Raw genomic sequence first — 14,711 nt, forward strand, 5'->3', positions numbered from 1 at the left:
CCAGATGTTTTTTTTTTTTTGAAAATTGTAGGGGTCGAAAATAACGAAAAGCAGTAAGAAAAAAATTTTTTACTGAAAAATAACATGAATGGAATGATAGAGATAAAAAGGATTCCACCATTTGCCTGTGTTAGTGTTTATTAAAATACTTTGACTGTCATTTATTGGTGTACAAATACGTTTAACAAGCTTTATTTCAATATAGGAATATAAACTGATTAGGAAAGTTTTGTGAGAACCTGTATAGCTATATATATATTACCTTATAAAACGTGGGGGCAACAAAAATAAAAACATAAGTTATAATGGCAAGTGCATCATTATTTATATTAGCTGTTATTGCAAACTGTATTAATCTTTTTGGACAAGTCCATTTTACCATTCTATACGCTGATCTGGAAGCTGATTATATTAATCCTATTGAATTATGCTCCAAGGTTAATCAACTAGTTGTTCCAGAAGCTGCTCTACATGCTATTTTATCTTTATTATTTTTATTGAATGGTTACTGGTTTGTTTTCTTATTAAACTTACCAATTTTAGCTTACAATGTCAATAAGATTTATAACAAAGTTCAATTATTAGATGCCACTGAAATCTTCAGAACTTTAGGGAAGCACAAGAGGGAGAGTTTCATGAAATTAGGATTCCATTTATTAATGTTCTTTTTCTACTTATACAGAATGATCATGGCTTTGATTGAAAGTTCATCAAGCGATTACTAAATTAAATATTGATAAATTGAATAATTTATTTATTCCTTTTTTTTTTACTGGGAAAAATATGGATATACCGATACTATACTTTTTATCTTTAATATATACGTATATGTGTATATGCTATGTAATTTTATAATTATATCAGGAGTATAACTCTTTAAGATAGTGTCAAATACATAACGTTAAACGGCAAAGAAAAAGGTAGGAATAAGAGCTCTCTAGGTACTTGTAAAAAAGGTGTATAATTCTTCCTATCAGTAAAACTTGATAATAAGTGAATATATTAAAAATTGAGATATGTTTGGTTTTAATAAACAAATTGTACTATAAAATCTATAAGGGGGGGGGAATACATAATGATCGAATAGATAGAAAATTAAAAAAAGTGGGGTCATATTTTATTATATTTAAATATTCTTCTTTTGATTGAGTTCACCTCTCCTAGCAACAAATAGATTAGCAGCATTAGATCTTTCCTTTAAGACAGCCACTCTAAATTGTGTTAGAGTATTGTGTGCGGCATTTGAGTGACGGTAAACACCACCAGTAAAAGCCTTTGTAGCATCTTTACCTCTAGCAGCTTTAATCAACGTTTCACCTCCAGGATGTTCTTCGATATAAGAAGATATATCATGAACAATTCCACCAATAATGACCAAACCAGGTCTAGATTTCGACTGTTCTTCAAACTCTTCATGATCCCAAACTGGTAAGTCAGTTAATGATGGACCCCAGTCTAATCTTTGCTTAATTCTGTCCAATTTCTTTTGTTTTTGCTGTAGAACACCTTGATCAATGATATTTTGTGGGAACTTCTTCAAACCTTTAGCAAGCCCTAATAAGTATGTGGTATAGATTAAAACCTTTGTTGGATCGTATTGGTACCACCTAATAGCATTTCTGTAGTCAGTTGGGAATTCATGATGGAAGTTGTGATAACCTTCACCAAAGGTAACTAAAGCAGTTAGCCAATTGTCACGTGGAGTTCTTCTGTCGTCAAATGGTTGTGCACCAATGTAGTGAGCCATGGAGTTAATACAGAAAGTAGCTTGTTGAATGCAGAAGATTCTAATGACACCAGCATAAATAAACCCACCAAGATAATCATTAAAGAAATAGCCGCAGACCACAGTTGGCACAACAAAGGCAGCTAACAGCATGATAAGGATATAGTGGCGGTGTTGGAATCTAACAATCCAGTCAGTATTCAAGTCGGAGATATCTGCTCTTGCCTTATTCTTTGGATTTGGTTTCATAATCATCCAACCCATATGGGAGAAAAATAGACCACGACGGGCATCATATGGGTCTCTTGGTGTATCTGTGTATCTGTGATGGATTCTGTGTGAATGGCCCCACCATTTAATGGAACCTTCGACGGAAGCAGCACCAAAGAAAGCATAGATCAAACGTAATGGCCAGCTTGCGTCGTATGATCTGTGGGACCACAATCTGTGGTAACCAGCAGTGATAGAAATACCACCAAGACCATAATAGAAGATAGCAAACATCAAGACATTACGTTGAAGAGGAACCAGTCCAGATAGCGCCACGATAAATCCAGATAACGGAATCAATATAACCAAGGTAATATTCAACCAATTCAATTTTTGATACCAGTTATTCCAAGTCCATGGCTGTTCGGAAATATGTATTCTTTCTCTTGAATCATCATTCAAATCAGTCATTTCTTTCGAACCCATTAAGGATCCAAGACCGTTAACAACTCTTAACTGTTTTTTATTTAACCCTGTAGCTAAAATATTTGCTTGTTTAAGATCCATTTCTGGATATAATTGAGTATTGTTATCATTATTACTACTATTATTAAAAGCAGAAATAGTTTCTACTTCCAGTTGTGCAGTACTCATCTTTTTATTGATATATATTTGGTTTATGTATACCTATGGTGTCTTTATGAGCTGTAGTGTGTTGCATCCATTAGGAGAGTATGAGTCCCAAAAAAAAAAAGAAAGAAGAGTGAGGGAAATAGTTAGATGTGAACAGAATGGGTCTGCCCCGACTAGAATACGAGAGGGCATCTCTATTTATATATTTTCTTGCTTGTTTGATTCCAGTAATAAAAATATTTTGACTGTTGTTCTCAGTATTGACAATAGCCAATTTTACGATTTGTTTTCAGTTGATGATACATAGAATTGCACAGAAAATAATAGGATAGTTGTAAAAAGGGATAAAACCCATTTGACAGGTGTTCTTTGAATAAGTGTAATTGTTGAGCTTGTTATTTGTCTATGTAGAAACAAACAAAAACTATTGAAAGCAAGAGATACAAAAAAATAGTTCTTTTGAGAGGGATATAATAAAAAAGATGTAATAAAAGCACTTTATTGGAATTTTTTATGGCTTGCACATTTTAATCAACTTGTTAGTTAAAAGAAAAGGGTAAGAAGGACAAGCCTAAAAAAAAAACATACAGAACAAGTAATAAGAATAATAAAGCTATTTTTCGAATAATAAATTGTTTTAGCTTGAACAATAATTAACTATTCTTATTATGTTTCCAATCTGCTTATTATTATTGTTGTTGTTTTTGTTGTTCTTATTATTATTACTATTTGGTTTGAAATAAAAAATGAAAAAGTTTGTTACTAAAGGAAATAACTTAATGGTTTAAGAGAAAGGTAGTCATCTTGATTTTCTCAACAATTGTCGGACAGATAAAAACAAAAAAAAATTGTCCGTGTTTCATTTATCGAATCTATTTTTGTTTTCATTTTTATTTTTGTCTCCTTCTCTTTTTATTTAACTCCGAAGAATTGGATTGATTTTTTTCTTTTTATTTCATTAATTAAAACAAAACCAAAGCAAGAAAAAAAGAAAAAGAAAAAAGAAAATACAAAATTTTGTGTAAATTGGTTGAGAGTTTTTAAGAACGATATTACCGATTCGATTAAAAAAGAAAAAAAAAAGCTTGACAGAAAAGACAACTTGAATTACATAAAGAATAGAATAAAGGGTCCGTTATTGTATCAAGATTCACGAAGGTAAAGAGAAAAAAAACATCTTGTTTGTCAAAGAAGCCTGAAATTGGGTTTTCTTGATTGAGTTCAACTCTTTGGATAATAGTTTGTTTGTCCTATTCCATTGAATTACAATGGTTTATCAACAGATTTATACTTGTTATAGTATTATTAGGCTGCTTAAGATCGTTGGCTACTTTGCAGATGAGAGTAACAGACTGTAAGTCTTGGTTGTTTGTGAAAAAATTGGTTTATATGTTTTCTTTTTTTTTTTAACAAATAAGTTTCGAATTTATCATTTTCTCTTAATCTAAATTTTTTATAGTTACACCTTGAGTCTGACACAATTATTTCAAGAGATCCTGGTGTGCTGGAAGGTCTAAATTGGTTGGTATAACAACTCAGAGATGAAAGAGTTCTTCCAGTATTCACCCAGTTAACTGTTAGGCTATTTATAATTCCTGGCACAACATTATCTATTTTCATAGTGGTATGTTCCATCTACTTTATTAAATGTAGCGAATAACTGCTTATAAACTACACTGCTTATTTTTTTTTAAAAAAAAAAAAAGAAAAAAGCAGTCTGAAAGTGGTTGATAACTCTTTACCTTTTTTTGGGATTATAATTCAATTGTTTGCAAAAATATATATATATATTTTTATCCTAGAAATTAAAATGCACTTTCATGAAAGGTTTTTCAATGATATATACTCCCCTAACCTATAAAGCTTATTAGTGTATTAGAAGGATATTCCAGGTAAATTGAAAAGTAATAAAAAAAGAACTCTTATATCTCATCTTTTCTAAAGAATTACATGGTATATATATACAATATAACTATAATAACAAAACAACTTGTTGTAATTTATATCTAACTTTTTCAAAAAAATGATATCAAGTATTTTTTTTTATATGTCTTTTGTCACATATTTAAACAAGTTCACCACGAACTGGAATTATATATGTGGTAATTGTAATGCATCTGATTATCTAATACTAATTAAGTAGTTTTTTTCTTTTTCTTCTCTTTTATAAGAAACTTGCAATACATTAGTAGCAGCACTTGCATTATCTGTACATAGAAGTACAGTCAATGAGGATGGTTGATATTTAAGAAAATATCATTAATATTGAAAAATAAACAAGAAATTAAATTTTTTTTAGCAGAAAATCACCTTTAAAAAAATAAATACTTCTAAGAAACAAAAGAAAAACAATAAAAAAAAAAAAAGAAAATTAATTACACATAGTAATTTACTCTAACTAATATTAACGACCAAGAAATATTTAACACCTTTTTAATTTTATTTCTACATAATGAATAAATAAATGACTTACATATATGGTATTTTATTTAAGTTTATTTTATTTTTCAAAATCTAAATCTTGCCTTAATCCCATAAAAAGAAAACAAGTAAACTAAAAACATTATTAATATATTACTATCAGTTTATCTATGGAAATTAACCAGAACTCAAACAATACAATTTAAACGTTATATGTATGAAATATATCATAAAAAGATTATAATTATTTGAAGGAATCTTTTCTTTATTCCTTTCTTTTAGGAAAGAAATAAGTACATCGGTAGATAAAGACAGTATTTTTCTGTTATGTCAAAGGCTTTAATCTTTTTGTTTTCCAGTATTTCTAAGTTTTGGATATTTCAGCTCTTTTTTCTTCCTTTCCTCCTTTCCCCCATTTTGCTGAAATAAGATTAGAGATATATGTGATAATCTAAATAAATGTAATATAGGGTATGATAGTTATATATATATATTAAGTATGTAGAACAAAAGAGGACGAGTAACATAATAACAGTTTATAGTAACACTAATATTCTTACTATAAATAGCTGAGAACTTATAATGCCATCAATATCTTATTGTAAGTTATATTATCTTATTATATTAATTTAAAATGAACTCTAATAGAATTTTTGATTCCGAAACCTTTATCTTACTTAACTCGTTTGCTCTGAGACGAAAAAAAAACGCGAAAAACTCGAAAAACAAAAAAAACCAAAAAAAAAAGAAAACGTTCTTCTTACACCCATACACCTCAACGGTTGTGCTTGTTTTTTTTTATTTTATTTTATTTTATTTTTCTTTCCGTCTCCGTCTCCGTCGCTAACATTCAAAACACATCATCATTGTATTTTCAACAACTATGGCTAAAATTACACTACTGCTGTAATGAAAAATAATTTTAGATAATAATCAACAAAAAAAAAAACAAAAAATTTTCCTTTTTCTTTGAATTTTTTGAATTTCTTTTTTGCTTTTGCTAAATGTCGTGGTAAATTTTTTTTTTTTCTGTTTTATATGCGTGACACTCTGTTACTATAGATCAAACACGTTAAAAGATAAACAAAAGTATTTAGTGCATTAAAAGAACTTTTACTTACACAAACAAATACACATACGCATACACATACACATAAATACACAAATACACAAGTACATATATATCCTTATACGCCCCCTACGTTTGCATAGAATACTGAGAATAATAATCCCAATAGTATTTGTCGATAGTAAATTTATTACTATTATTATTATTGGTATTTGAAGTTACTCTACTTTTGCACTACACAAAGTTTGGAAATTTCGCATCTTTAATACATACATATATATATATATACATATATATATGGATTAATTCTCTTCATTTGTTTTTTTACCTTTCGAAAACAAAATATTTATCTCATATTTTCTTAATTGTTTTACATTTCTATTAAAATACTATAAAAGATGCCACATACCAATGATAATATACTGTTAGCTGTTCCCAATCAACCAAACAAAAGACATGCATCCATAGTAGAAATGCTATCGACTCCTCCTTTATTACCTAGATCTGTACCTAGTCAATTGAACAATAATAACAATAACAACAATAACAACAACAACAATAATAATAATATTTCCATCTCCATCACTAACACAAATTTTATATCAAATGTTTATTCCTCGTCTGATAATATTGTTGGCTCAAGTTTATCCACTCATTCCACTCCCAAACATAGTTACACTAATTTAAACTGTATCTCAATTACCAATAGTCCCACTAGTCATAGTTCCATTATAAATAATAATAGCACTAATCATTATAATATTAATAATAGTCATAATAATAGTAATAGTAATAGTAATAGTAATAGTAATATCAATAGTAATAACAACAGTACTCTAAATGCACCTACTATAAGGTTTAATCATCATGTATTTAATTCAATAGATAATAACATAGACCTTGTGGATAATAATACTAATAGTACTATAGATCATGCTACTTTAAATTTGACAAAAACATTCACAAATGACTCTATGACATCTTCAAATGGATCCATATCTTCTATGTCTTTATCCTTATCCTCATTTCAAAATAACTATACTGATAATATTATCTATAATAATAATACCAATAATAACAATAATAATAACAATAATAGTAACAATAATAATAGCATATCTAATTGTGATAGTAATGGAATCGTACATTCCATCAGTAATGGTTCCAATTTTTCTTTGACAATGATGTCTCAATCCTTAAATACTGTACATCAACAAAACTGGCAATTTATTAGACTGTCCCAGCTAATCGAATCAAATAAATTGATCTTTATTAATTCGTTAATCTCTGTCGAAGATGCCTTCAACACATTAATGAAATATCATTTGACCTCATTACCTGTCCAGACTCATCCAAAGGACTTAAATTGTTTGACTTTCGATTATAATGATTTGAACTCATACCTTTTATTGGTCTTAAATAAAATTAAAATTAATAACGAAAAACTTGCTAAAGATTGTCAAAATGGTGAAAATATTAAAGTTGGAGAATTAATTAAATACACACCAAAGGACCCCTTCTATAAATTGTCTGAAAATGAAAATTTATCCAATGTTATCAATATTTTGGGTTCTGGGGTGCATAGAATCGCAATTACTGACCCAGATATGACACAGATTAAAGGGATATTATCTCAAAGAAGATTAGTCAAGTATCTATGGGATAACGCAAGACAATTTCCTGATCTAGAACCGCTATTGAATATGTCTTTAAAAAAATTGAAAATTGGTGTTTTTAACGATAATAGGACCACTAAATTAACATCAAGAAATTCACCAGTGATATCAATCCATGGTGATGAACCATTAATTAATGCATTATATAAGATGCATAATGAAAGAATCTCGTCCATTGCAGTCATAGATTCAAATAATATACTGATCGGAAATATTTCGGTTACCGATGTTAAACATTTAACTAGAACTTCACAGTATCCTTTATTACAGAATACCTGTAGGCATTTTATCACCATTATTTTAAATAATAGAGGGTTGGAGAATGGAGGTAAGGACTCCTTCCCTATTTTCCACGTTTATCCATCATCGTCCTTAGCAAGAACAATCGCTAAATTAGTAGCTACTAAATCACATAGATTATGGATTGTGCAACCATCATTAACCACAGACCCCGATCCTGAACAATCACTTCATTCCTCAGAAGAAAATGATTTCAACATGAATAAACCATTTTCAACACATTTAGTAGAAAAGGATAGAAAGACGGGTAAATTGATTGGTGTCATCTCATTAACCGATATATTAAGTATTTTAGCAAGAAATCAAACCCAGCATAAACAAGTTGATCCACAACAAGCAAGAAGAAATAGAAAGTAATTCAATATAATCTAGGTAGTATCCATACATTCACACATACATACATAAACCACATATATATACCGTCTTAATTATATTAAAAATATATAAAACTTTAGGTATACATCTATATAACATCTTTTGAAAAGCTAGTGTTCATTTGTTGTTAATTTTAAATATTTTTGAAGGTTAAGCCTTCTACACAATTTCGTAAATTTTTTTTCTTTCAAAAGATTACAACAACATATATAGTCTGATACTATTTAGTAGTCTTTCTCTATATTTATCATTTATTAGTACTGGAGTTATTCTCAAAATTTTTGTATATTAAAGAATTCTTATACCAATTAAAAAGTGTATTATGATGACAAAACTATATGTAATATTCAGATACATCGACAAGAAAATTGTAAAAGAGAAAAGAATTAAACATAAAACGATCACTTATTTATATATGTCATATACGGATATTTTTATAGTAAGTAAAAAGATATATAAATTGTTATTAAAATAAAGCCTTTATTTAACTAGGGAATTCTTTAATATACAATTTTTTTGATAATAATTTCAGCAATAAACTTCTGTAATATAATAGAACACATGGTATGTGCGTTGAAACTACCGTTGTATCTTTTTTTTGTATGTATTTTGTATTCTCAGTATGTTTTAAGATTAAAAACTGTGAATAAATCACCTTTAACCTTAATAGGGAGCACTATATGCTCTTAATAATTATTTTTGCTAATATACTTAAAAGTGAATATATGCAAAATAACTGAATTATCTGAATCTTATAGATATACATGTTATTCCATCACATGTGATTTTTCAATAACTGGAGATATCCTAATGGAAATTTAGAAATGGAACTAATTGAAAAACTTTGAACTATTCATCTTCACCAGAATGATCATAGGATTGTGACTTATCTCATTGAATTACGAATACAATAAAATTACAATATTAATTTGATATCTTATATTATGTACTATTTAAAAATCCGTAAAAAGAAGGAATGCCAATGAGTTAAGCCTTGTTGGCGCAATCGGTAGCGCGTATGACTCTTAATCATAAGGTTAGGGGTTCGAGCCCCCTACAGGGCTTTCTTTTTGCTTTTTGTTGCTAAGTTACTTTAGGGTTTTGTTTAGAGAAATGAGGGTGGTTGACGATATTTTTCGAAACTTTCCTTTTTGCAAAATTTTACAAACATAGATAAAAGTTGAAGTAACCAACATAAGTACAAGAGAGCAACAGACGGGCAAGAGGTATTAAGATTAATAATGAATAGATATTAAATACATAAGTAAATACTATTTAATTCCAAGAGATAGAGATACATAAATATGTATTAATATAAAGAACATTAGTCGAGTATTATATACCTGTAACTAACTAAATGTTCGTTGGATATTGGAGATAGTGTGACAACGTCAATTTTGCTTACAAATATAAATCTAAAGATTCTAAAATTACATAGATGAATTTAGTGATAAAATGTCAGGTACACAAATAATAATAGCTAAACTTAAGAGACACTATACTTACTATATACATATATGCGTCTTGTTTCTTGTTTGTCCGTTTATCATGCCGTCTAAGTCTTTATACAGTAGCCTTCTGCAATACCATTATATCTTGTCAATTTACACTCTATAAACAAACTTTCCTTCAATAACAACATGTTGTAAAAAATTTACAAAATCGATTGGAAAGATACAGTATACTGATAATTCATGTCATATAATATGACTTATGCCTCTCAATCACCTGTAAAAACTTATATGTGCAACATAAACTTATATAAAAGAGACTCGTTGATTACCTCTATAATCAATATGTATTTAAAAGATAAGTATACGAAGTCAAAGGCTTGCAATCATATATATTCTCAACCTTGGTCATTGTATACTTTTATGCTTCTGCAGTGATGCAGGAACTCTTTATAATGCTTTACAATATGTACATTTCACATCAGCCATAAATAACAATAATAAACCCTGATATAAAGCCAATCTGAATGACGATTTATTATTGACTTGTTAATCATTAAGAAGTTGCTAAACAAAAATATTATTAAAAGAAATATGTGAATATCGTTCGGGGTTGAACACCTTCATAAATCATAAGCCCTCTATTGATTTACTAATAATATAATGGTAAACAAAGTATATACTTTCATCAATACTTTAGTTTTTTAAAACGAACATACAACATTCTAAGTTACACACATCTACTCACAAAAAGTTGATATACATTTGATACCAAAGCCAGACTCAAAAGAGAAATTCTTTGAAAACTTATCTAAAAATCCTTTAAAGCACAGGCATATAGATCCTAATCAGATGTTTCAAAAGTTTTTAATATAATATTGCTTCGCTTTCTTGTCGTTGTTTTACAATTTTTTGCTCTGCTACGGTAACTTTGTTTTTTATACATACTTTTAAAAATGACTAAATTTAAACATTGTCTGCATATTCTTTTTTTCTTCATTTTTATATATAAGAAAAATATGTTATAGCAATAATAAGGACACAGTATTTCAGTACAAAACAAAGACGCACCAAACTGTGTATTTTGGTTAATACTGCTTTTAAATAAACCAAGGCTAATAGATATCCAAAAGTTACAAAATGTCTACTCCAGCTAGAAGAAGACTTATGAGAGACTTTAAGGTATGTTGTTTATTAATAAATATATGCATTCTTTTTTAATAATACAGTGATTATTATATCTATATTAATTGGAATTATTAATACTAACATTAGAATAATACATTTCTATATGTCTATATACCTTGTATTATTTCCCCCCTTTGCTGTCAATACTTCTTCAAAATAGCGTATGAAGGAAGATGCGCCACCAGGAGTCTCTGCTTCTCCATTACCAGATAATGTCATGATATGGAACGCTATGATTATAGGTCCAGCTGATACACCATACGAGGATGGTACCTTTAGATTACTATTAGAATTTGATGAAGAATATCCAAATAAACCACCGCATGTTAAATTTTTAAGTGAAATGTTTCATCCAAACGTATATGCCAATGGTGAAATATGTCTGGATATTTTACAAAATAGATGGACTCCAACTTATGATGTTGCTTCCATACTAACATCTATTCAAAGTTTATTTAACGACCCCAATCCAGCATCTCCAGCTAATGTAGAGGCCGCCACACTCTTTAAAGACCATAAGTCACAATATATTAAAAGAGTAAAGGAAACAGTAGAAAAATCCTGGGAAGATGATATGGAAGATATGGAAGAAGATAGTGACGAAGAAGATAGTGACTGAAATATAATGGAGAAAAAATTCCCCATCAAAAATTTTTAAGCTGTTTTAACCAGTTAGTGCATATCCTTTTGATCAGTCAGATAGATTCCGCAAACATAATTCGTGCTTCTATTAATTCTATTTATATATAAACATTCTGTATACTAAAAAAATACATAAAAGCCTATTCACAGGAAAATGGAGACTTTGTCTCGGAACAGTTCACTTCAACAGAAAAATTCTATTATTGAACTTGAAAATTGTTCTATATGAAATCGAAGCTTATTGAGTTATTTCAATTTTTTTTGTATCTTGAAAACTATGCTTTATAAATCCTATAGAAGATAATAAGATAAAAGCACTAAGTATGGTGCTACTTAAAATATCTTTCTTTGGTTTTGTTGAAAGAAAGGGTGATTCATCAAACTTTGTATCACTACGTGGACCTAATGGACCATATGCCATAAAATATTGTAATTGTTTAATATATATTGGAAGTGTTTTCCAATCTCTTGAGCACATATCTGTATCTATAACAAACTTATGTATTGCATCATATTCCACGGGTGCCAGTGTCTTGAATTTACTAATCATTGAAGAGAAATTTACTGTATTGGAAGTATTTTCGAACTGAAATTTATTTTTGAGTAAATTCTTGAACTTAGAACTGTTAATAAATTCGAATAGTTGATCTTCATATTCTTTGTTAGATAATGATTCATCTTCTTTATTTACTGCATTAGGATTAAATAAATTAAAAACGTCCGATATGGCGAAACTTAAAGAGTTTCCATCTTTTAAAGATTTATTTGAATTATTCTTTAAACGTTGTTCTTGTTTTATTAATAATGATTTAGGTACTTCTCCCTTAATATATTTTTTAGTTTCACTGGAACTAGAAATAAACCGCTTCAAAATATAACGATAATTTGAACTTTTAAGCTTTTTCCATGGGTACATGCTGTATTGCATCTTATTTCGAAACGTTGATTTAGTATTACATTTACCCAAATATTTAACTGTAAGAATTCTTACTGTTAGTATATCTGGTATTAGAATGGATATTTTTTAAATATTAAAAAATAATAAATACTAATCTCAAGTATAACTATCTTTTACAATTATACAAAAAAATATCAATAGACATTCAAGCAAAACTACGATTAAATATAGTGATTAAAATCTCAGATATATCTTGAACACAGATATAGTCTTTCGATGGAACATGTTTTTTATTTTTCATTTTCAGTTTCAGTCCAAAATGTTTATGTATATAGTCTGATTTAGAAATAGTTCTACATATGATACGAATAATAAATAATGTTTCTTATGAATATATATAAGAATTGTTCATTTCATTAAGAAAATCAATAAGAGGTTAGATTAAACTTTATCTAGCTGCTTTTTTTTTGTGTGTGTTAATAAATTTCCTAATTTTAAAATTGTGTCTACACCATACTGTGGAATAGAATGTAAACATAGTTCACCATTCCAATATTCTGCATAAACTTTACACATAGCGAGGCCTATACCAAGCTTATAACGAAACGATCTTTGTGACATCTCGAGTAAGGGTGCTTGACATTTAAGTGAACCCCTCTTTAAATCCCAATGAGATATTGGTTCCAAAGAAGTTCTTAAATAGGGCTTGGTCATAATATAATTCTTTAAAGTTTCCTCATCCGACCCACTACTTTCAAAAGTATTAATCTTATCCTGATATATATGATCATACAAAGATACAGTCTGAAGACCTGGTAGTCGATGGAAATTTCGTAAAGACTCTTTGGTTCTTTCTTTAGACTTAGAAAATGACCAAATATTTTCATTTGGATGCAAAATACCTCCAGCTCTATCGGATATTTTAAATATATAGCTTTCTTCATTTTTAATTATTCTAATAATAATAGGTGCAGGCGTTTCAAGTCCTTTTTGAATAAAATTTTTCACTGTTGCCTCATAGATATTTCTAAGTATTTCATTTAACATATATCTCAAATGAGACGGTAAAAAATAAAATTTTAAATCTGTTTCCCCTTGGACAATGAGTTTAGGCATAGGCAAATCATCAAAATATACATCTTTAATAAATTTCTCACAAGTTTTTGAAGCTTCCATAATATAATCCATCGCTGAACATTCTTGAAAAATATCGCCTAAGACTAACGTATTCTCCTTCTTTCCACTCATATAGTTTGCAGTAACACTTAGATGTTCTTCAACAATCAATCGCCTAGAAATACGAGCTCTTAATAACTCTGACAGTAGAGCATCCATTTTATCAGCTGGATATAAATCTAAAATAGAGCATTCCAATGCACCCATAATCAAATGAGGTAAATTTAAACAGTTAAAATCCTGTAATATCTTCTTAGTAAATTCTGCAAATTTCAAATTATCATCTAATGTTTTAATTGCTGGGAATTTTCGAAACCTTTCAAAAATATCATAATAAGACTCATATACTTGTGCAAAATGAAAATTGTTTACAACATCAAAGGGAAGATTTTGCAAGACTAATAATTTACCAGCAATTCTTATAGCTAACTCTTCCTTAACAAATCGACCTGAATTGATAATTTTATTTTTGGTAAGACCCTTATAATCATCATAGTATTGGGCTAATTGAGTCAAAGATACAGGATGTGGACGTTTACTGGCATACTCTTTTATTAAAGTCATCTGGTTATGATAATAATGTTGCTGATTAACATACCTGGAGCCATTTGGGAAAGCCTTCATGATTTCATAAATATATGGTGCTAATCCATCCTTTACTGGCTGAATTGGTGAATATTTAGTGAAATCCACACTTTGCGATATATTTTTAGGTGCTTTGACATGCTGGTATCTAGCAAAAACCTTTTGACAATTGACATATGACATATTTTATTTTCAAATAAGTTTATGAGATATGGGAAATATTAGTTGGATATACCAATACTCCAATAGTATAACACATTTTTCAAAACTTTCAGTTTATTTATATGTTGTTATGACTAACTTAAGCTTTTCAAATATAAAGCATCTGTCTATTCTAATTTATTTTTATTAAAAAGAAAAA

The 14,711-nt window shown here is 28.7% G+C and overlaps 6 protein-coding genes and 1 non-coding gene across 7 annotated transcripts; 4 read left to right on the top strand and 3 right to left on the bottom strand.

The window, feature by feature from the left end:
- Positions 1-305: 305 nt before the first annotated feature.
- On the top strand, positions 306-725 carry ERV14 (cornichon family protein; the record flags this gene model as incomplete). The annotated part of the gene is made up of 1 exon (XM_064858759.1): positions 306-725. The coding sequence occupies one exon, from the start codon at positions 306-308 to the stop codon at positions 723-725; it is 420 nt and encodes a 139-aa protein (XP_064714582.1).
- A 401-nt stretch (positions 726-1,126) lies between these two features.
- OLE1 (stearoyl-CoA 9-desaturase) lies at positions 1,127-2,590 on the bottom strand (the record flags this gene model as incomplete). The annotated part of the gene is made up of 1 exon (XM_064858760.1): positions 1,127-2,590. One exon carries the CDS (start codon positions 2,588-2,590, stop codon positions 1,127-1,129), a length of 1,464 nt encoding a protein of 487 aa, XP_064714583.1.
- A 3,867-nt stretch (positions 2,591-6,457) lies between these two features.
- SDS23 (Sds23p) lies at positions 6,458-8,392 on the top strand (the record flags this gene model as incomplete). Its single annotated transcript, XM_064858761.1, has 1 exon — positions 6,458-8,392. The coding sequence occupies one exon, from the start codon at positions 6,458-6,460 to the stop codon at positions 8,390-8,392; it is 1,935 nt and encodes a 644-aa protein (XP_064714584.1).
- Positions 8,393-9,400: 1,008 nt separating this feature from the next.
- On the top strand, positions 9,401-9,475 carry PWA37_002162. The gene has a single exon. It is a non-coding gene; the product is annotated as a tRNA-Lys (tRNA).
- A 1,526-nt stretch (positions 9,476-11,001) lies between these two features.
- On the top strand, positions 11,002-11,668 carry RAD6 (E2 ubiquitin-conjugating protein RAD6; the record flags this gene model as incomplete). Its single annotated transcript, XM_064858762.1, has 2 exons — positions 11,002-11,043; positions 11,210-11,668. 2 exons carry the CDS (start codon positions 11,002-11,004, stop codon positions 11,666-11,668), a joined length of 501 nt encoding a protein of 166 aa, XP_064714585.1.
- A 261-nt stretch (positions 11,669-11,929) lies between these two features.
- GEP7 (Gep7p) lies at positions 11,930-12,619 on the bottom strand (the record flags this gene model as incomplete). The annotated part of the gene is made up of 1 exon (XM_064858763.1): positions 11,930-12,619. One exon carries the CDS (start codon positions 12,617-12,619, stop codon positions 11,930-11,932), a length of 690 nt encoding a protein of 229 aa, XP_064714586.1.
- A 411-nt stretch (positions 12,620-13,030) lies between these two features.
- Positions 13,031-14,533, bottom strand: PKP2 (protein kinase PKP2; the record flags this gene model as incomplete). Its single annotated transcript, XM_064858764.1, has 1 exon — positions 13,031-14,533. One exon carries the CDS (start codon positions 14,531-14,533, stop codon positions 13,031-13,033), a length of 1,503 nt encoding a protein of 500 aa, XP_064714587.1.
- Positions 14,534-14,711: the final 178 nt, after the last annotated feature.

The sequence above is a fragment of the Arxiozyma heterogenica genome, assembly GCF_036370985.1.
Source record: "Arxiozyma heterogenica strain weizmannii chromosome Unknown scaffold_18, whole genome shotgun sequence".
Lineage (NCBI taxonomy): Eukaryota > Fungi > Ascomycota > Saccharomycetes > Saccharomycetales > Saccharomycetaceae > Arxiozyma > Arxiozyma heterogenica.